This window comes from Mercenaria mercenaria, chromosome 2, assembly GCF_021730395.1.
Source record: "Mercenaria mercenaria strain notata chromosome 2, MADL_Memer_1, whole genome shotgun sequence".
NCBI classification, from domain to species: Eukaryota; Metazoa; Mollusca; class Bivalvia; order Venerida; family Veneridae; genus Mercenaria; species Mercenaria mercenaria.
This window is the reverse complement of record NC_069362.1, coordinates 12,642,160-12,664,789: the sequence shown is the minus strand read 5'-3', so window position 1 is coordinate 12,664,789 and position 22,630 is coordinate 12,642,160. Positions and strand designations below refer to the sequence as shown.

The following is a 22,630-nucleotide window of genomic DNA, read 5'->3' as shown; positions in this document are numbered from 1 at the left end:
GTTAATTCATAGTGCGTTTGGGTACGAAACGTTAATTCATAGTGCGTTTAGGTAGAAATCAGATACAAATCATTTAAATGGTGTCCTCATTTGTTTTGGAATAAATATATGAATGTAAGTTTTAGATACCTATCTTTTTACACCCATATATTCATATTCAATCATTAAACATTTTGATTCACAAAGTATTAAAAAAATTCACAATTAAGGGGGGAAAATTCACAATTTTGAGAAAAATGATGCTAATTTTCACAATCTGGTACCAGACCCATTCACAATTTGAGAAAAAAATCTCTGATATATGAAGTTATGTCTCACTCACTACATTAAATGTCATGTAAACAATCAGATTTTAGAGATTTGTTATTTATGCACATCCAGTATTATATATTTGTAAACAGTTCTTTAAGGAATTTTTTTTGAAATTAAAGTTCTGTTAACTTAAGTGTATAATGTTAATGAATGAATGCATTTTGTTATTTTTACTGCGGAGATTTAATTTGTTGTAGTACTCTATTGTTTGTTTTTGAAAAACTTTTGTAATAAGGTTATTTCTTACTGGAGTTATGACACAGGCAAGGTATGTTGATAATTTCTGGCTGTGTTTGAAGTATCTTTATTACTTCTTTGAGAATATTCAACCACTGTTTGTGAGGAAGCCATCCAGCTGGCTTACGGAAGGTCGGTGGTCTACCCAGGTGCCCGCTCGTGATGAAATAATGCACGGAGGGGCACCTGGGGTCTTCCTCCACCATTAAAAGCTGGAAAGTTGCCATATGACCTATCATGTGTCGGTGCGACGTTAACTCCAACAACAACAAAATCAACGACTGTTTGAGCCACCTTTTCCTTAAGAAGGGTTCTCTTTGATTCCTATGTATGGCAATATCATTGAAATTGCACATCATTCTGTATAACTCAGGGTGGTATTGGGATTTTTTTAATTTTCAAAGAATTGTAAATAAATTTTGAATTTAACATTAAAACAGTTTGATGGGAATATTTTTTATTGAAAATTCTGTCATTTTGGTGCAAGAAAATTTATATTTTGTCTTAATTTACTGATGGATTATAGTAAACCGTTCAGAATATTTTAGCTAAGAGATAAAAGCAATACTTATATTTGAAAGTTCTGATCTATGCAGATAGATATACTTTATGAAGTTATTTTGACATTCTTAAATTATAAAAGAAGAGGCCTCCGTGGCCGAGTGGTTAAGGACTTCAAATCACTTGCCTCTCACCGATGTGGGTTTGAGCCTCATTTGGGGCATTCAATTCTGAATGTGAGGAAGTCATCCAGTTGGATTGCAGAAGGTCGGCAGTTCTACCCAGGTGCCCGCTCATGATGAAATAATGCACAGAGGGGCACCTGGGGTCTTCCTCCACCATAAAAAGCTGGAAAGTCACCTATAATTGTGTGAATGTGACATTAAACCCTCAAAAAAGTAAATGAATTATAAAAGATCCAATTACCACCCTTGAATACCAATTGAATGATGAGTTTATAATCTTGCAAAATAACAATGCAATTTTAGAGAAACACCATTAAGGATTAAGTAGATCAAACAGTGAGTGGTATTCAATACCATACAGTAAAAATGTGATGTTGTCAAAGTTTAAATAAACATAGGTTGCCACTCTGAAAACTTACATAAATCTGTCAACTAGGCTTTCATGAAAATTAAATATCTGTTTATTTTTAATTAAGTATAAGTTCTTTATTCTCATTTCGAATCACTTGCCTATTGCCAGTTTGGCTCAAAACCTCACTTGAGCTGTAGAATTAACCGATCAGCTGGTAGGTGAAATATTGGTGGTTCTACCCAATTACTTGCCCATGCCTCAAAAAATGCCTGGAGAGGCACCTGGACTCTTCCTCCTTTGTGAAAAGTTGAAATTGAAATTTTCTGCTTATTAAGTCCTTTTTTTTTTTTTTTGAGAAGAAAGTCTTAATGTTACTTAAATCTGAAGTTTCTCTGAAACAAAAAGCAATAATGGTGTCACTGTGAATTAAAATTAGTGTTCATTTTACACTAGGTTTCTAAACATGTATATTAGATTGTGCTTTGATGGAGTAATAATGTTATATCATTGTTTGCACTTCTGTCTGTTGAAATAGAATTTTATTTGTTTCACCCATGTCTTTCAGATGTTTTTACATGTGCAATAGTTTGATATCATGTTTTTTTTACACTTGTTACTTCTTTTCAGAATTTTATGTGAAATGTTTCATATTTTTGTGTTGTTATGCCATCAGAGATGGGAAATAAAAAGTACTGAAGCATGGAGGCTTATTTCTATATGCCAGAAATGTTTTCAGACTAGACACAACAGACCTTAATAGAGAGAAGGCAAGCATGTATATGTAACCTGAAGAAGAGTGTTGAGAGAGTGTGAGAGAATGTAAAGATCGAGTCATAGTTGACATAAAGTATGAAGCAGTATTTTGGATAGAAACAAACATTCTGAAATTCATTTAAGGTACATCTTGTACCATAGTGAGAGGATAACATCTATACGAACATGTTAAGAGAAACTGCATTTAAAATAGCCCTCTAGCCAAAGTTCCTTTAGAAATAATAGTGGACAGGATAGTGGTATTCATTCTTTGTCAGGCTTACCAGTGATTTTTTTGGCGTATTTTTACTGTCGAATATCGGCACTTTCCCCTCGCCAAAATAGGCCATTTTTTCCCAAAAAATCGTCAATTTTTCCCCTAAAAAGAGATGTTTTTCCCCGTAAAATTATAAGATTTTATTTCCAAAATGTAACAGTTTATATTCGGGCATGATTTCCGCGATATCTAACATGAAATTGGCAGAAATGACATCAAAAAAGTCCTTTTTAAGATCAAAATCGCATCAGTGTTACGGTCGCGAAAACACGTGACAAACAAAACATTGCCGATTTTCTAGAGAAATATGGATTTCAGTCGGTTTAAATATGTTCCATTATGTCAGTTAATCATTTATGGTAATGAAAAATGACAGTATCTCTCCTAATTTTTGAAAAATTGGAGATCAAAATCGCCGCGATTGTACCGATTTTCGGACAAACAAAATTTCGGATGTTATCAAATTTCAAGGGCATGAAGTGAAAATTGATAAATACAATTCTTACAAGATGTATTGGTGTCTTAATTTATTTTATCACCCGAAAATTTCACGATTTTAAATCCAAAAGTGGTTTTAAAATAAATATTAACTCTTCAAACAACATCTAGTTAGGAAATATACAGATTGATAACACTTAGTATGGAAAATAAACATATTTCTATTTTTCCCAATTGTGGGAATTATCGCGCTTATTTTCCCAATTCAGCGGGCACAGGCACCTTTATTTTTTCCAAAAAAAATCACTGCTTACTTGTGGAGAGCTCAAAATTATGGTACTTGTCAAAATAAATAATTGCTTTTGCTTTATATCTCATAATCTGTCAAACATTGTTTTGCCTGCACCATCCTGGCCAAGATATGAGCTCAAGGTCACACACTTATTAGTCATCGAAGATTAACGGTTCAACATTCTATTCCTGTCACTCATCCATCGTCTAATAGCTATTAACTACATAATGTAAGTACCAGGCTTAGTCTAGGTCACAATTTATATCGAGTAAATGTGTAAAAACATGTGTTGTTAGAATAATAGCATTTTAAATATTGATATAAAATACTTGTCACACAGTTTGGGCTGGGCCCCTTAATTGTTTGAGAAAATGCCCATATACCTAATGTTAAACATTTATTTTTGACAGCCTGGGCCCCTAAATAAAAATACCTAGTTTAACAGCAATAGAGAAAGGTCTAGGTTAGTAGATAGAAGGTGAAGTACACATTTTGGTTAAATGTCTTGTTTCCTTCCAGTTCATATATCAGCCATAAGGGAAAAAATTTCATACACATGAGGCTACTTAAAAGTGCAAATGTACATTAGACTTGTATGCTATCTTGGTGCATGAAAAAAACATGTGCATTTCTATCTTTGGTTTTATACCAAAGTCTAAAAAAATTACTTAGTATAGTATCTCCCATTCTGACATCTTGTTTCTTTTTCCCTGCCATCATTGTGTTTATATTGGAAAGGGTGTCAAGTTGAAAATAGAAAGTCTTTGAGAACGTCGATTACAGGCCTTAGCATGCTATTTCACTGGTAGTGGCATATTGAGATTAATTAAGGGAAGTTAATTGTGACTGAAATACATGTATTAAGATGCAAAAAAAAAGATAATAGTGAAACAGTGAGATTGTGCAAACAAGAGGGAGAAGCTAGAGGCTCAAATTGTTGCATGATGCAGCATATCTGTTTGATGGAAGAACCATACTGAAAGAGTCTTTTGAATCAGATTATAATTAAAGAAACAACAGCTTAAAGTTCAAGAAAATAACAGGTTGTGGAGGCATTTTGCCATTTAAACAAAATGGCTGCCATACTTTAAGTAAGACTCCCATGTTTAGACAAGTCAGTGTCTTTGACTGGTAAACATTAACAACATTTCTGCAGTTAAATCAAATGATCACACTTTCAACCATCAAAGATTTACTCTACTCCTAAAACAGAACAAAACGAGTATTTCCTGTCTATTAACGGTATTAGATTGTCCATTTTTCGTTAAACAGTAAGCCGCAATTTTTGCTCACTAGTCTTGTTCGTTCAGTGATAGGAGATGGAACTATACTGTATAAGTAGGTGGTTTACAGTGCTTAATTCAATTGATACTAATTGTTCCATTTCACGATTAAATTGCATCAAATAGTGCCAAACGTATCGTGGAAACGTTAAAGCAGCCTGAACTTGTATGTTACCAAAAAATTTCTTTGAATACAGGTTTGATACTTTTTCTAGTTTAATTTGAGTACATAATGCATTAACAATTCTGGATTCCCCAGAGTCATGACTGAAGACAATAATTGATTGCCATTTAAACTGTATTGTTTCGTGTTTGAAAAATCATGTAAACATGTAAATGTGTTTAACATTCTTATGCACTTCGGAATCGTTTGACAGGATCTCTGTCACATACAATGCGTCACATACAATGCAAGTTTGAACACAATTTCTTTTCCTTTTAATCTTCTCTACTTTTCAATGTCTGAATCCTTCCACTTGCCACAAACTGTATGAGTTCACCAGGGGAACAAGGCACTTGTTAATTTGTCTACCATTTTCAATGCCAAAAGCTGTGAAATCATTAATATTATTTTGTAAGGGACTATTTTTAGGTCGTCTATTCGAAGAATATGGACAGCTGTACTACTCACCCCGACATCGGCATTGGTTAAAGTTTTTATGAAATGGTAATATCTTGTATACCATCAAAGATACTAGCTTCAAACTTCAAACACATGTTTATTATAACAGTCTCTATCTTTAGGCAATAGTACATAACTCTGTCAAATATTTTCGCTGAATTATGGCCCTTTTTGGACTTGGAAATTGGTTCAGATTTCGTAAAAGTTCATGTTTTGTAGAAACTATTTGACATGTGGCTTTGAACACTTGTTTATTATAACAGTCTTTACATATAGGCAAGAGAACGTAACTTTCAAGTATTTTGGCTGAATTATGGCCCTTTTTGGACTTCGAAATTGGTTCAGTTTTTGTACAAGTCCATGTTTTGTAAAAGCTATTTGACCTGTTTGAATACTTGTTTATCATCATGATTTCCATCTGTAGGCAAGAGTACATAACTCTGTCAGCTATTTTGGCTGAATTATGGCCTATTTTGGACATGGAAATTGGTTCAGTTTTCGTACAAGTCGACATTTTGTCAGAACTATTTAAAATGTGGCTTTGAAACTTTGAACACCTGTTTATCATCATGATCGCCATCTGTAGGCGAAAGTACATAACTCTGTCAACTATTTTGGCTGAATTATGGCCCTTTGTGGACTTGGAAATCAGTTAAATTTTTCATACCAGTCCATATTTTGCCTAACCTGTCTGTCATAATGGCTTTAAAACTTTGACCACTTGTTTACCATCATAGTCTTCAAATGTAGGCAAGACTACATAACTAGGACAAGGACTTAAGCTCAGTTATGGCCCTTTGTTTTTGACATAGAAATTAGTTGAGTTCCGCATACCATTCCATATTTTGTCTAAACTGTTTGATATATGGCTTTGAAACTTTGAACACTTCTTACCATCATGGTCACACATTGCCATACAGTGCAAGACTTATCTAAATCAGTACTTACAGGTACATTGTCTTATCTGTTTTTATGTCACCCTTCGAAGGAGGAGGGGTATATTGTTTTGCAGATGCCTGTCGGTCTGTCATATGTAGACCAATCCATTTCCGGATGAAAACTCAAGAACGCTTGGGCCTAGGATAATGAAAATAGATAGGGAGGTTGGTCATAACCAGCAGATGACCCCTATTGTTTTTGAGATCAGTAGGTCAAAGGTCAAGGTCACAGTGACCCAGAACAGTTTAACAGTTTGCGGATGATGCTTGGGTCTAGGATCATGAAAGTTGACAGGGAGGTTGGTCATGACCAGCGGATGAGCCCTATTGATTTTGAGATCAGTAGGTCAAAGGTCAAGGTCACGGTGACTCGGAACTGTTAAATGAATTTTGGTTGGTAACTCAAGAACACTTTGGCCTAGGATTATGAAAGTTGATAGCGAGGTTGGTCATGACCAGCAGATGACCCCAAATGATTTTGAGATCAGTAGGTCAAAGGTCAAGGACCAGGAACAGTTTAAACGGTTTCTGGACGATCATTTGAGAGTGCTTGGGCCTAGGATCACGAAACTTGATAGGGAGGTTGATCATGATCAGCAGATGACCCCTATTGATGTTGAGGTCAAAGGTCACGGTCACAGTGACCCGGAACAATGGTTTCCGGATGATAACTCAAGAATGCTTCAGCCTAGGATCATGAAAGTTGATAGGGAAGTTGATCATATCCAGTAGATGACCCCGGATGATAACTTGAGATCACTTGGTTGTAGGACCACTAAAATTAATAGGGAGGTTGATCATGACCAACAGATGACCCCTATTGATTTTGAGGTCAATTAATCAAAGGTCAAGGTCACATTGACCCAAAACAGTAGAACTTTTGTGTACAGTGACTAAATAATTTCTGTTCCTTGTGCAATTACTGGATGCATCAAGGGAGGTATTTCGTGTTCAACAAGCTCTTGTTCTTCTTTTGTCCGAAATTCTCTTTGACCCCATACTTCCATCAATTTTTCGAATAGTTGAGCTTGCCGTCAACAGACAGCTCTTGTTTGTTGTTGCAATTATTCAGAAAATTAAATCCCATCTTCAAAAAATTAAATCCGAGCATTAAAATTCCCAAGTTGTAACCATTTGGCAAAAATCATGTAATATCATGCCCACAGTTGATTTTTAAGTTATGAGTTGAGAGAGAACTGTTCACAAGCAGTTTGTTGTTGATCACGCATTTGTTCTGTAAATGAGTCTTGTTTTGAATGATTATCCTTCTGCTTTATAATATGCTTCTCTTAAAAAAATGTAATGCGCAATAGCTTAAAGATGGCCTTTGGCCTTTTAAAAAGTTTGTAAAAAGTTGATAGAATAGAGAGTATGAGAGAATAATATTCATGCAAACCTAGAGGATTGCAATTAAAGAAGGCAGTTTTCTAACCTGTGGTTAGAGATGTCACACGGCAAGAATGGTCAGTTAAAGAAAATATGACCTTCCAGGGGTGTGGAAATCCCAATAGTTTTCACTTGTCCACGGACGTGTGAGACATAAAAATCCACTTGCCCGCAGTCAAATTGCACTCGTCCGGATTTTCAATAAAGCCTGCATTAAACAGCCAATTATTCTTTATTTCGGGCAGGTGTTTTTATGATTCAGGTAGAAACAAAAGCAAACATAATACAGTGTATTATTGTACTATTTAATTGACCTGTCAAAACATGTTCCCGGCTTTCATGTTAATCTTACATAGGCTCCAACAGAATATAATGAAAGCCGGGTCCATGTTTTGACAGGTCAAATAAGTTGTACAATACTTAACTGTGACAAAACAAAAGCCATCAATATTTTGCCTGTATACAAGGCTGAAGTCGCATCCATCAACAGATTCAATACAACAAAAATGCCGTACCGAAACTTTGCCCATAGACTCTTGAAATGATCTAACTCGTTTAGCATCGTACCCGCGATCTCTTAGCCTGGGAATCTAGTCTGACAATTTCTAACTTTTCTACCTGCAAATTGACAGCCTGGGGAAACCTGTTTTCCGACCGCAGCGCCACCTATATTACACCCGAAATATGCTGGTGTTTGATAAAGAACGATAACTTCTGAAAGCAATGATCCATGGCTAAAAATAGAAACGGAATTCTCACGGAAAAGACAGATCGGAATCTGTACTTCCGAAGGTTTCCGAACATTTCCGGGCCATAGACAAATACCAGTTTGTACATCCTATAGCTTTTCCAGCAGTTGTAACAACTTTTAAATATGTCAACATAAACTTAAATTTGCTTCATAGCTATCAAGATGTTATATTAATGCAGACCTAGTGATCTATGAAAATTACTGAATATTCGGCAGCATTGCCTCATTTTCGTTTCATACAAGGGCAAATATGATCACATGTTAATTAGTCTAATTATAGAAAATCGATAATCAGCAGTGACATGGAAACTCCTTCAGATTTCCCCAGGGGTTGATAATATCCGAAACTCCATGAATGCCAATTAACACTAATTAGCGCAAGTGGGATCTTTAATGCATAGATATTAGGTATGATTTCATCTGACAAAGCACAGATATTATCAACGGCTTCCCAGGCTAGCGATCTCTCTGTGCTTTTGTCTTTTGTTTTTTACCCGACTATTGACTCCCGTTTTTGTCAGCAAACAAATTTATCCAAACTGTTTATGTTTCTATTTTTCTATTCGTAGAGTTAACATGTGCAAAATCACGTGAGACCAAGGGCCAATCAGAATGCGGAAAAATATGCTAAATTTAGATGAAAGTATGTTTTTTCCAAAATTGCAGCAACTGAGAGGCCCTCGGTGGGTAAAACATGGATTTCATATAAAGGATTATTTTTTCACCTCCATAAACTTCAAGCAACAGAGTAACTGTTACTTAATTGTTCTTGCTTTTTTGCATAATTTATACCTGAAATGTATGCTTGTACGCAGACAAATGGAATGAAAAAATGCACTTGTCCACCGGCAAAAAGTCCCGAGTCAGACAAGTCGGACATAGGATATCCACACCCCTGCCTTAACAAGAAAGGAATGGTTACTTTATACCAGTCAAAACAAACAATAGTTAGCAATGATAAAACTACATAACTTTTTTCACAATTTTGCAAGTGGCAAAATGGTTGAAGATGCTTCATTTTAAATTCAGACTTTGCATTCAAAGCCATTTCAATTTTTCCCAAATATGCTAAATCTTTATTAATTGGAAGGGTATAGTTGAGGTACAAACAAGGACTTCCTCATGCCCTGTTCACACAATGACAGCACGCGATGACTGCGCACTATGGTCTTTTGTTTCCCGCAAAATCAAAATTACGCTTAAATACTTTGCAGGTGTCCAAAGGATGTTTTGGTTATATGTAGGTCAATATGCCTGTTTTCATTGAATACATGTGGTATAGTAATTGAATTGTACCTTTTATGCATACTTGTTTAAGCTTGTTGCTCAAGAATTGTAATAGATAGTGGCTTTGGCAATTTAACTGAAATGGATAAGAAATACAAGATAATGTCAGTAGCGAATGCCGATCAAGATTTTGAAGCAATTTTGATTTGAAGGTTTTTACTGTTCAGCTCATGTCAGTTGTTACTTGGTTTGCAGTCTATGATTAGAGAACCCTTTGGCCTGCTGTGGTCAATCTTGAGAGGAGGATGTGGAGGGTGAAGGTCAAGGTCACAGTCATTTGAAGGCAGAAAACTGTTTCAATTCAATGACTGGAGAATGTTTTGGCATAGGACTGTCAGACTTCATAAATAATTGCCTGTTGTTATATGAACCTTATTGTTTAAGGTTTTGTAACTCCAAAGGTCAAGTTCTATTGGTCTTGGGACTAAAAACATGAGATCAGTTGGAAAATGCTTTGGCCTACGTCCAGCGACAGGACAGTAGCACATTGTCAGTAGATGACTGCTCATGAATATAGGGTTAAAGGTCAAGATGTTGGTGACCTTGATACTGAAAATGCTGTCAGTAACTACAGGGCACTTTGATCTAGGGCTGTAAAACTTCATAGGGTGATTGCCTAGATAAGGAGTCTCCGAGATGACTCTTGTTAGGCAAGCAGGTCAAAGAGCATGCTGACCTGGAATCTGTTTTTTATCAATGACTGGAAAAGACTTGTATATACAGCTGTCAGTCTTCATGTAGTGATTGCCTTTGGTCTGTACAAAACTCTTACAAATTAGGATAGTAGGTCAAGGTCATAATAATCTCGGTTGATAACAGGAAAACAAATTTGCTTTGTCACAAAAAACTTGTTAGGATGAATGCCTGTGATCATTAGATGCTCCTTGTTTTTTGTCAGAAAATTGTCAAGGTCACAGTTTTTTGTGGGGGTGGGGGGAGGGGGGGGGGGTGTATCTTAAGGTCATAGACCAAGGTACCCATCAATTTGAGAATAAAAATCACCTGCCCTTTTTACTCTGACAGGCCAAAATAGGAGTCATATTATATGCTTGTTTTCAAAATTCACTCTTATTCACACTTCTTTTAGTGTTACATTTTCTTGTGGCCTAGGACTGTCGGGCTTTCATTGATAGATGACCCCTATTGTATTTGGTGTCAGTAGGTCTAAGGTAAATGTCAAACTGACCTTTATATTGAAGTAGTTGGCCAGCAGACTTAACATGACTTAACTTAATTGTTTTGTTGGTCAGTAGGTCAAAGGTCAAGGTCAGTCAGTGACCTTTAGACAGAAAACAATTCCTGATCTATTGCGTGTCTAATGCTATCAAACTTGATGAGATGACAGTTTGTAGTAAGATGGAAGTTTAATGTTCCAATAAAAGCCATGATACAAGATTTAAAAGCAACAGTACATTTAAAACTTTGTGAATGCGAAACTCCTGAAAACTGATATAGTATAGAAATTGCAAGAGCAATGCTGATTATATGCTGATAAGCCGATTTATTTTAGATCAGCAGCAGAAGAAGAACTGAAGATTGGATTTTCATGGTGGTTATACGGATGAAGATTTCAACAATCGCTCTCGATGTTCCAGTAATTTGTTGTGTTATTTGTGATGTGACCACAAAAAAATAATTGCATTTTCGCTGAACTTAGTCCATGAGCCCCAAACCTTCCTTTTAAAATTACAGATATCATTCATTCAGTAAAAGCCCTGTTTACTACTTGTACGTTTGATAAGTGAATGAGAGACCTTCGAGGGCTTGATCCCATGATTCAGTCTTTGGGGTAGAGGGATTTGTAAGAAGGGAAAAGAGCTCATGGACTAACAAGGTGTTCTGACATTGTTTTATTTGTTGTAATTTTGATTTGGCTTACAGATAAGTGCTGCAGAAACTGGAGGATTTAATACGGAAAAACTTAAACAGGTATTTTTAAACTTTGGTGTTATACTTCTGTATGGTTCTGGTTTCATGGCAACTTCTTTCTCTTGTTGCGTAGCAACATTTTGTATGAAAACAATGCAGCATTTAACAAAACTGTTGTTGTTTTTTTTAAGCTCACCTGAGCACGAAGTGCTCAAAGGTGAGCTTTTGTGATCGCCCTGTGTTCTTCGTCGTCCGTCTGTCCGTCGTCAACAATTTGACTGTTAACACTCTAGAGGTCAACATTTTAGCCCAATCTTAATGAAACTTGGTCAGAATGTTACCCTTAATAAAATCTTGAACGAGTTCAATATTGGGCATCTGAGGTCAAAAACTAGATCACCAGGTCAGATCAAAGGAAAAGCTTGTTAACACTCTAGAGGTCACAATTTTGGCCCAATCTTAATGAAACTTGGTCAGAATGTTACTCTCAATAAAATCTTGGACGGGTTTGATAGGAAGTCATCCTGGGTCAAAAACTAGATCACCAGGTCAAATCAAAGGAAAAGCTTGTTAACACTGTAGAGGCCACATTTATGACTATCTTCATGAATTTGGGTCAGAATGTTAATCTTGATGGTCTCAAGGTCCAGTTTGAATCTGGGAAATGTAGGATCAAAAACTAGGTCACCAGGTCGAATCAAAGGAAAAGCTAGTAAACACTGTAGAGGCCACATTTATGACCATATCTTAATGAAACTTTGTCAGAATTTTGATTTTGATGCTCTTTAGGTCAAGTTCAGATCTGGGTCAGGTGGGGTCAAAAACTAGGTCACCAGGTCGAATCAAAGGGAAAGCTTGTTAACACTCTTAAGAGGTCACATTTATGACTGTATCTTCATGAAACTTAGAATGTTAATCTTGATGATCTTTAGGTCTAGTTCGAATCTGGGTCATGTGGGTCAGAACTTAGGTCACCAGGTCAAATCAAAGGAAAAGCTAGTTAACACTTTAGAGACCACATTTATGACCATATCTTAATGAAACCTGGTTAGAATGTTAATCTTGATGATATTTAGGTCAATATGTCAGGTGAGCGATACAGGGCCTTCATGGCCCTCTTGTTTAAATTGTTTGAAAAAAGTTGCAGTAATAAACGCTTGAAGCAGAACCATACATAAGTAAATATGGGTAACTGAATGTCTTTTGCTGGATGAAATAAAATTTGTTTAAATACATTTTAAACGGTTTACATGAGATTCAAAAAGACTTACAAATCAGTTTTCATTTCCAGTATACATTGAACAGTTCAGTAAAGATCAGTGTTTGTACATTTTTTAATTTATAAGCAAATACCTTTAAACACATCACAGGTTAGTGGGGATATATAACTTGAGTACCAAAAAATATTCAGAAAATTTGGGCAAGCACCATTTTATTAGCTCATCTGATTTTTTGAAAAAAAATGATGAGTTATTGTCATCACTTGAGCGGTTGTCGGCGTCGGCGTTGCCTGGTTAAGTTTTATGTTTAGGTCAGCTTTTCTCCTAAACTATCAAAGCTATTGCTTTGAAACTTGGAATACTTATTCACCATCATAAGCTGACCCTGTATAGCAAGAAACATAACTCCATCTTGCTTTTTGCAAGATTTATGGCCCCTTTTGTACTTAGAAAATATCAGATTTCTTGGTTAAGTTTTATGTTTAGGTCAACTTTTCTCCTAAACTATCAAACCTTTTGCTTTGAAACTTGGAATACTTGTTCACCATCATAAGCAGACCCTGTACATCAAGAAACATAACTCCATCTTGCTTTTTGCAAGAATTATTGCCCCTTTTGGACTTAGAAAATCAGTTTTCTTGGTTAATTTTTAGCTCACCTGTCACAAAGTGACAAGGTGAGCTTTTGTGATCGCGCGGTGTCCGTCGTCCGTCCGTCCGTCCGTAAACTTTTGCTTGTGACCACTCTAGAGGTCACATTTTTCATGGGATCTTTATGAAAATTGGTCAGAATGTTCATCTTGATGATATCTAGGTCAAGTTCGAAACTGGGTCACGTGCCATCAAAAACTAGGTCAGTAGGTCTAAAAATAGAAAAACCTTGTGACCTCTCTAGAGGCCATATATTTCACAAGATCTTCATGAAACTTGGTCAGAATGTTCACCTTGATGATATCTAGGTCAAGTTTGAAACTTGGTCACGTGCCGTAAAAAACTAGGTCAGTAGGTCTAAAAATAGAAAAACCTTGTGACCTCTCTAGAGGCCATATATTTCACAAGATCTTCATGAAAATTGGTCAGAACATTCACCTTGATGATATCTAGGTCAAGTTCGAAACTGGATCACGTGCCATCAAAAACTAGGTCAGTAGGTCTAAAAATAGAAAAACCTTGTGACCTCTCTAGAGGCCATATTTTTCATGGGATCTTCATGAAAATTGATCAGAACATTCACCATGATGATATCTAGATCAAGTTCGAAACTGGGTCACGTGCCGTCAAAAACTAGGTCAGTAGGTCAAATAATAGAAAAACCTTGTGACCTTTCTAAAGGCCATATTTTTCATGGGATCTGTATGAAAGTTGGTCTGAATGTTCATCTTGATGATATCTAGGTCAAGTTTGAAACTGGGTCACGTCCGGTCAAAAACTAGGTCAGTAGGTCTAAAAATAGAAAAAATTTGTGACCTCTCTAGAGGCCATATATTTCATGAGATCTTCATGAAAATTGGTCAGAATGTTCACCTTGATGATATCTAGGTCAAGTTCGAAAGTGGGTCACGTGCCTTCAAAAACTAGGTCAGTAGGTCAAATAATAGAAAAACCTTGTGACCTCTCTAGAGGCCATATTTTTCATGGGATCTGTATGAAAGTTGGTCTGAATGTTTGTCTTGATGATATCTAGGTCAAGTTCCAAAGTGGGTCTCGTGCCATCAAAAACTAGGTCAGTAGGTCAGATAATGGAAAAACTTTGTGACCTCTCTAAAGGCCATATTTTTCATGGGATCTGTATGAAAATTGGTCTGAATGTTCATCTTGATGATATCTAGGTCAAGTTCGAAACAGGGTCATGTGCGGTCAAAAACTAGGTCAGTAGGTCTAAAAATAGAAAAACCTTGTGCCCCCTCTAGAGGCCATCTTGTGAATGGATCTCCATAAAAATTGGTCAGAATGTTCACCTTGATGATATCTAGATCAAGTTTGAAACTGGGTCACGTGCCTTAAAAAAACTAGGTCAGTAGGTCAAATAAAAAAAAAAAAACCTTGTGACCTCTCTAGAGGCCATACTTTTCATGGGATCTGTATGAAAGTTGGTCTGAATGTTCATCTTGATGATATCTAGGTCAAGTTTGAAACTGGGTCAACTGCGGTCAAAAACTAGGTCAGTAGGTCTAAAATTATTAAAATCTTTTGACCTCTCTAAGGGCCATATTTTTCAATGGATCTTCATGAAAACTGATCTGAATGTTCACCTTGATGATATCTAGGTCAGTTTCGAAACTGGGTCATGTGCGGTCAAAAACAGGCCAGTAGGTAAAAAAGATAGAAAAACATTGTGACCTCTCTAGGGCCATGTTTTTCATGAGATCTTCATGAAAAATAGTGAGAATTTTCACCTTGATGATATCTAGATAAAGGTCAAAACAGGGTCACGTACCTTCGAAAACTGGGTTTCAATAGGTCAAATAGAAAAACCTTGTGACCTCTCTAGAGACCATATTTTTCAATGGATCTTCATGAAAATTGGTCAGAATTTTTATCTTGATAATATCTAGGTCAAGTTCAAAACTGGGTCACATGAGCTGAAAAACTGGGTCACTATGTCAAATAATAGAAAAAACGACGTCAAAACTCAAAACTGGGTCATGTGGGAGAGGTGAGCGATTCAGGACCATCATGGTCCTCTTTTATGTTTAGGTCGGGCTTTTATCCTAAACTATCAAAGTATTCCTTTAAAACTTGCAACACTTGTTCACCATCATAAGCTGACCCTGTACAGCAAGAAACATAACTCCATTTTCCTGCTTTTTGCAAGATTTATGGCCCCTTTTGGACTTAGAAAATATCAGATTCTTGGTTAAGTTTTATGTTTAGGTCAACTTTTTCCTTAAACTATCAAAGCTATTGCTTTAAAACTTGCAACTCTTGTTCACCATCATAAGCTGACCCTGTACAGCAAGCAACATAACTCCATTCTGCTTTTGCAATAATTATTGCCCCTTTGGACTTAGAAAAAATCATTTTCTTGTTGAATATTATGTTTAAGTCAACTTTTCTCATAAACTATCAAAGCTATTGCTTTAAAACTTGCAACAGTTTTTCACCATCATAAGTGGACACTGTACATCAAGAAACATAACTCTGTCCTGCTTTTTGCAAGAATGATGGCCCTTTTTAGACTTAGAAAATCATGGGTAGGACAATATTTCTATTATACAAAAAAAATCAGATGAGCGTCAGCACCCGCAAGGCGGTGCTCTTGTTGAAATTCAATTTATATGCTTGATTCTTTTTAGTTCTATGTAAATTGATGCAAAAAGTCACTGACAGAGTTATTTTTTGCTTCATCTTATTTTGTGCTGGTACTTCCTTTATTTCAAGGCAAGGAAATTTCTGTGGCAATTTATAGTTAGACACCAATTCTGATTCTATTAGCTTATGATTGTTTTGTTTGCTGGATTTTTGGTCTTATTTGGTTGCTTTCATGATAATTCGTGGAAATCAGTTGGTGAAATTGAGCATTATCCTTTCAAGTTAATGAAACTTTTCTATGATAGTTCTTTATATGGAAGCCATTATCAAGCAGAGTTTTGGAGAGACTAAGGTTCTACTGTGTCTTTTGATGCAAGAAAAATGTTGTTTTACTGGTTTAACTAGAATGGTACTGTTCGAGGTTATCAGTCAAAGTATTTATATGTTGGGGGAAAAGAAAGTAATAATGAAAGCTTGTCTGAAAGAAATAGGAGATACATTACACCATATGTAGAGCAACATAGATATGAAGAGGAAATTCTGTTTCATGTAAAAAGATTTGTTGTATAGGAGTTTGTCTGTGGAGAGATATGAAGAAACTACTAAAAGTATATTGAAGAAAAATGTTAAGTCTGTTAAGTGTTGCTTATAGAGATTATACTGTATATTTTGTCATGTACTTGTGTCAGTTGTTGAGTAAATGCTGGTTTTATTCTAGTCTTCAGATCTTGTTAATGCCCAGTCCTCAGAGATCGAGAAAATTGCTGAGATGATGAAACAATCGACAAAAGATTTTGATCCCTCTAAGTAAGTTCCTTTTTTGACAAGGCATTTCGTTGATGAGACCAGATATTTTGCTGATCCAAAATCTCTTGAATGTCTGATTTTTAATTTCATTTTGCAGGGTAGGTTTATACAACTGTACACTTAAAAGGTTACCTATTGGTTGACCAGTGTATGGGGCCTTTTGCTGATAGAACTTGTACCGTATCTATATTTCTTTCATATCATGCTCTTTTTACACAGAATTATGTATTCTTTTATTTCAGCTATACATACAAGTTCCCAACTGGTGTCCCAAACCCTTCATATATTTGTCGTAAATGTGGTAAAGGTGGACACTATATACAGAATTGTACCAATGAGCCAGTAAGTTGCAATAAATTACTGTATTTTAGTTGTTGTCTATAACGCAGGATGTGAAAGTCTACATTTGCAATAATTTTCAAAAATAAAAATTCAGGTAGGGAAACAACTCAAAAGTTAAAATTTTGAAATCTGGCAGTTTGTTGAAATTAGTGAGCCCCAGTTAGTAATTTCTTGTTGGTACTTTGCACTTAGTGAGGCAAGTTTAATTGTTGTGCTACATGTAGCATTAAGCTTAACAAATGAACTTTATTGTCTATACAGCTGGAGGGATCGGACAGCCCATCTGATGTTCCCCGAATGAAGAGGCCTACAGGGATTCCAGTAGACAGTATGGTGTTTGTAGATGAGCCGTTACCAGGAACATACGTAACTCATTCTGGAAAATATGCAGTGCCAAAAATTGATGTGTAAGCTTACAGTTTGTATTTCCTTAAAAATTATTACCAGTGATATGCGACAACATTGAGGGTAGTATTTTCTGTTGCAACTATTAACTACCTTTGAGGGTAAAGATTGCTGATTTTGAATGGCGTCACCCACTCCTCACTTACGTGAATTCCAGCTGTGCTGGGTGTGGTCATTTAAGGAAACCATCAAGCTGGTATGCAGGTGGTTGGTGGTTTTACCCAAATGCTTTCTTGCCCAATGAGGGGCATCTTGGGTACTCCTCTGGCATTAACTGCTAGAAAGTCTCCATATGATCTAAATTGTGGAAGCATGATTTAAAGCAAAAAAGACCTACTTTTCTGCTAAATCAGTTATTCTACAGATCAAAGCGTGAACGATAGTTTATATTACAGTTGCTTCAGATTCAACTTTATATTGGTTAAAGGTTATGAAATGTAACACGGACTTGAGATGTCTCCATTGTGTCATGAAAGTTGCCTGTAGCTTTCCAAATACATGTTGCTTCTAGTCAAAATTTAGGTGGTAAGCATATTGCAAATATTTTCAATCTGAATTAATACAAATTTTCATGAACTTGCAGTGCAGCATATGCGGAAGGGAAGAAGGAGCGGCCCCCATTCCTACCAGAAGTGGAGAAGAAGCATGTGGTACTGAAGAAGCCTATACCAAAGGAACTGAAATGTCCTCTGTGTGGGGATCTGGCCAAAGACGCTGTGGTCATTCCCTGCTGTGGGATCAGCTACTGTGATGAATGTAAGTTACCACCATCCTAAGAAGTTGTCTTTAGTTGAGTTTTGCTAAAATAGAAACAGACAGCTGTCATCTGATGGAATGGGTAACAGGTAACAAGTATATTGAAGTGATTTTGCAAGATATATGGTTTGAGAGATGGTGTTGCATTTTCACAGTCTTAAATGTTTTAAGTTTCACATTGAAGAACATGAAATAAAATGAAAGAGTTCTTACTAGGAGAATGCTTTAATAGAGAAGTTAGTATTCTTCAAATATTTCAGAAAAGATTAATTTAAAACAAAAAAAAATCCTGGCCTTTAAAAGCAATAAAGCCTTGCCATAAAAGTATAATCATTTCTGATTTATATTATAAAATTTGTTTCCGGTAAATTTCAGGTATTCGTAATAAGCTGTTAGAAACAGAGGATCATGTCTGCCCTTCTTGTGACAGTATGGATGTAGCACCTGATGGACTGATAGCCAATCAGATGCTGCGAAGGGCTGTAACTAATTTCCAGAATGAGACAGGATATGTCAAGAGAGTTATTGACATCAAACAAGCACAGGCGAAGGCGGCAGAAGCAGCGAAAGCTGCAGCTGCTGCATCACAAGTGCTAAAGATGCAGGCTGGAGCAGTTATCCCTCGTGGTCCGTCTGTATTGGATTATAAACCACCAGCTAAGCCGGCAACGCCACCAGCACCTCAGCCAGTGGCATCATCTGCCAAATCGCTGCCCCCACCAAATGTCTCATCTTCCTCACAGGATCAGTTGAAAATGAATATTACCCCTCAAAAGACGTATATACCACCATCGGTTGCTCAGGAGCCGCCGACTCCTACGCAGGATGAACCCATGCGATCTAGTAGCTATACTCAGCCGCATGTGAACAGTTCAGCAAATCAAAGCATATCTGTGGTAAGTCATACTTGATAACATAAAAGATCCAGAAAAAACATGTTAAAAGTGGAAATTTTAAAAACATTGTGTTGGTGGAAAATGGAAATGCATTTCTTCCAGTTATCACAAGATAATAGAAGTATCTGAATGAATATAAGAATAGTAAACGCTTGACGTGATGTTTCTGTTCATGTTTAAAAGATGGAACTGTGTCTTCTGGTGGTTTATTCAGTTCTTAAAGAGAAAAGAAAGATTATTATGTCTCCCACCACACTGGTGTGGGAGACATAATTGATTTACTCCTGTCTGTGTGTGTCACAAATCTTGTCCGCACTCTTAAGTCGAACAGTTCTCATCCGATCTTCACCAAACTTGAAAAAATGTGTTTGACAGTAAGTTCTTGGCCAAGTTTGATAACTAGCAAAATCGGCCCAGGCACTTTGGAATTATGGCCCTTGAATTACCGAAAATCGCTCTGTACACTGATGTCCTTGCTCTTAAGTCCAACAGTTCTCATCCGATCTTCACCAAACTTGAACAAAATGTATTTACCAGTAAGTCCTCAGCCAGGTTCAATAACTAGCTAAATTGGCCCAGGCACTTTGGAATTATGGCCTTTGAATTACCTAAAATCGCTTTGTACACTGATGCCAGTGATACATGTATTGGTGCATGGTTGTCTCAGATACATGATGGAGAAGAAATGCCAGTCTATTGTGATGATCAGGCAGTTGTGGGAGACATGCGCTTTTCTCAAAAGCAGCTATAGTTTTACATTGTCTTGTACAATACCTCATGTATCTGGACTCGTACCAGTCCAAGAACGTTTTTGACTCACCTGTTGAATCATTCCATGTTTTTTTGGGTAGGAACTTGTCCAAATAAAATGCCATTTTGTACAGAACAATGTTAAATAACCTAATATTCTCTGATAGCTTTATTTATAAAAGTGCTATTTCTTTTCCAATAGGGGGAACCACTACAGACATTGGTGGGTCAAACATTACAGCCTGTAAATAGAAATCAGAGGTAAGATTTAATGACTTTAATCTGAAGTTACAGAGGAAAACCTATCATCCTAATGAAGAATATACGCCACAAAACAATTTTAAGAATTATGATGTTATGATATATGCATATGATAAACCTTGCGTGGTGGAAGGCTGAATTACTATGTCCTGGCCTATTTCACCTCTAACCAATATATAATGAAACTTCCAAGGTTTTATGAATATTAGAGAAGTTCACATACAAGGTTCCATTGCACTTGACTTTTGTTATGACAGAATTACAGAAATATCCCTTTTCCACTTAGAAAACTTTAAAAAAAAAAATTACATTTTTTTTTTCGGTATTTCTGAAATCGATTCATGCATTTAATTGAAATTTCATTTAAACATTTGAGGTCATAGTGTATGTTTACATATTAAGTTCTATAACTCTGACTTCTAATTTGACAAAATTAATTCCCTGTTTTTACTTTAATAGCAAATATTTCTAAATTGATGCTTTCTTTGAGCATATTTGAAATCAGTAAATATTTTGCATTGGAACTTAAAAAATGGGTTGTAAGGATTATACGTCGAGTTCACAGTTTTGATAAAATAATGTCCTTTTTTTTTTGCACGTGGAAAATATCCCTAAAATGCAATGTCCTTCAGTATTTCGTAAACCTCTTCATTTTGGGATTGAAACTTATATCAAGGGTCATGATGCAGTAACATCAGGTCATTTTACATATTTTTTTTTGAATAGATTGGTTTGTGCAAGCATGCACCATATGAGTAATGTTAGAAAAAAAAAGAACTGAAAAAGGGAAGGTACATGCTGTGTAGATTATAAATGAAGCTGTTTATTCTTTCGATTTTCTGTTTTCACTCTAGATTGATGTCTTCAGTTCTGTTCAGTTTTATGAATTATGAATTCTTAACTTATTACAGGAGACCAGCAACTACAGGGAACTTTGACCCATATTACAAGCCATCTATCACAAGTACGTCTGTACCTCCGCCTACAGTGCCTCCATATCCACCCCCTACAGCGTTCCCGCCCCCTGGCATACCTCCACCATATGTGGCGCCACCTGTCTTGCCATTAGGTAAGTCTTATGCGACTTTCATAGTTAATCATAAGGGAGTAGTATGACCTAATGCATAGGATTCATAAAATAAGGGAATGATAGTATAGCTGATGAGCAGTTACTTTGCTATTATGTGAGACTCTTCTTAAGATATAATACCACACAGATTTTGTTAAGCTGATTACCTTTCACAATGCAGATGCATAAATGGCATAAAATAAGGTTATTCAAGACATCAGAACTTTGTACAAGCTCACTTGTTGAGCACTGTGGAAAGTTGTTTGTACAAAAGTGAATATTTTGAGTACCTGTTAATAATAACATTACTTTTGATACCTACAGTGAGACCACCCATTGTGCCCCCTGTGGTACCACCAGTATACCCTGCTGCTCTGCCTCCAGGCCCAGCAGTCCCAGCACCCCCACTCAACATGCCAAAACCTCTGTCTAAAACAGAATTCCTAGAGGAAAAGAACCGTATTTTAAGGGAGGAACTAGAGTAAGTCATTCTCATAAATACTTGTTGCTGTATCTTGAACTTTGGTGTGGTCATTTGTATCTCTTTATGTAATTTTAAGGATTCCAAAAATAATGGATCTGGTAAGCAAATATCATATTGAAATATTGCCATATTATTTCAATTATAAAAATTATGAATTATGCAGTATAAGCTTAGTACTGTAGTGACCTGATGAATCTGTTATTGTAGCAGTAACAAATGAGTTTGTATGCATAAGAGTTTAAGTTTAATATCTATATCAGTTAAAACGTTAACAAATATCTTGACTTAATAAAGTTCAGTATTATAATACTACCAGCTTAAGTCCTAGAGGTAAATGTTTCATTGCTATATATTTAAGGAGGAAGGATAAAGACCCCCTACTAGAATTTGCCAAGAAATTGGAGCAGCGCAAAGAACGAACCTTCAAATCACGCTCCAGATCCAGATCTCCAAGACATAGATCTAGGTAAATTCCTTTAGAAATAGAATTTCAACTGATAGTTGCAGTGTACATGTATAGTCGAAGGGTTAACTAAGTTCTCTCTTGCAAAATATTCTGGTTTTGAGCATTAGAGAGCATGAAGTTACTGATAATAACATTTTAGCTGGACTGTACAAAGTATATGAAGAGCTATGCCACTTCGGTCTGTGTCCACATCTAAAGCTTTGGTTACAGGGTTTACACAGTCTTAGAAAATGCTTAAATATGATGGCTGAGTGTCCTACAGAGTCCTAAAAGTTTTGTTTTGTAAGTCTGTGTAAATCCAGGATCAAAGTTTTTCTTATCTTCCACTTTAGCTCATGTTACTACGTGATGGATTTACTTCAGACTTAAAATTTGTTCCCTATCCCCTCCTACTTCATATGACAAAAGCAGGACTGATTGCTGCAATTTTAGTGCCCCCT

At 36.2% G+C, this 22,630-nt stretch overlaps 1 protein-coding gene across 1 annotated transcript in view; it reads left to right on the top strand.

The window, feature by feature from the left end:
- Positions 1 to 22,630, top strand: part of LOC123563211 (E3 ubiquitin-protein ligase RBBP6-like) — a 57,565-nt gene that overhangs the window by 5,444 nt on the left and 29,491 nt on the right. Inside the window, exons 4-13 of the mRNA XM_045355886.2 lie at positions 11,496 to 11,543; positions 16,673 to 16,761; positions 17,004 to 17,103; positions 17,365 to 17,510; positions 18,092 to 18,264; positions 18,640 to 19,160; positions 20,113 to 20,171; positions 21,083 to 21,240; positions 21,565 to 21,721; positions 22,083 to 22,190. Of these exons, the coding sequence (XP_045211821.2) occupies positions 11,496 to 11,543; positions 16,673 to 16,761; positions 17,004 to 17,103; positions 17,365 to 17,510; positions 18,092 to 18,264; positions 18,640 to 19,160; positions 20,113 to 20,171; positions 21,083 to 21,240; positions 21,565 to 21,721; positions 22,083 to 22,190 (1,559 nt within the window). The remainder of the gene's footprint in view (positions 1 to 11,495; positions 11,544 to 16,672; positions 16,762 to 17,003; positions 17,104 to 17,364; positions 17,511 to 18,091; positions 18,265 to 18,639; positions 19,161 to 20,112; positions 20,172 to 21,082; positions 21,241 to 21,564; positions 21,722 to 22,082; positions 22,191 to 22,630) is intronic.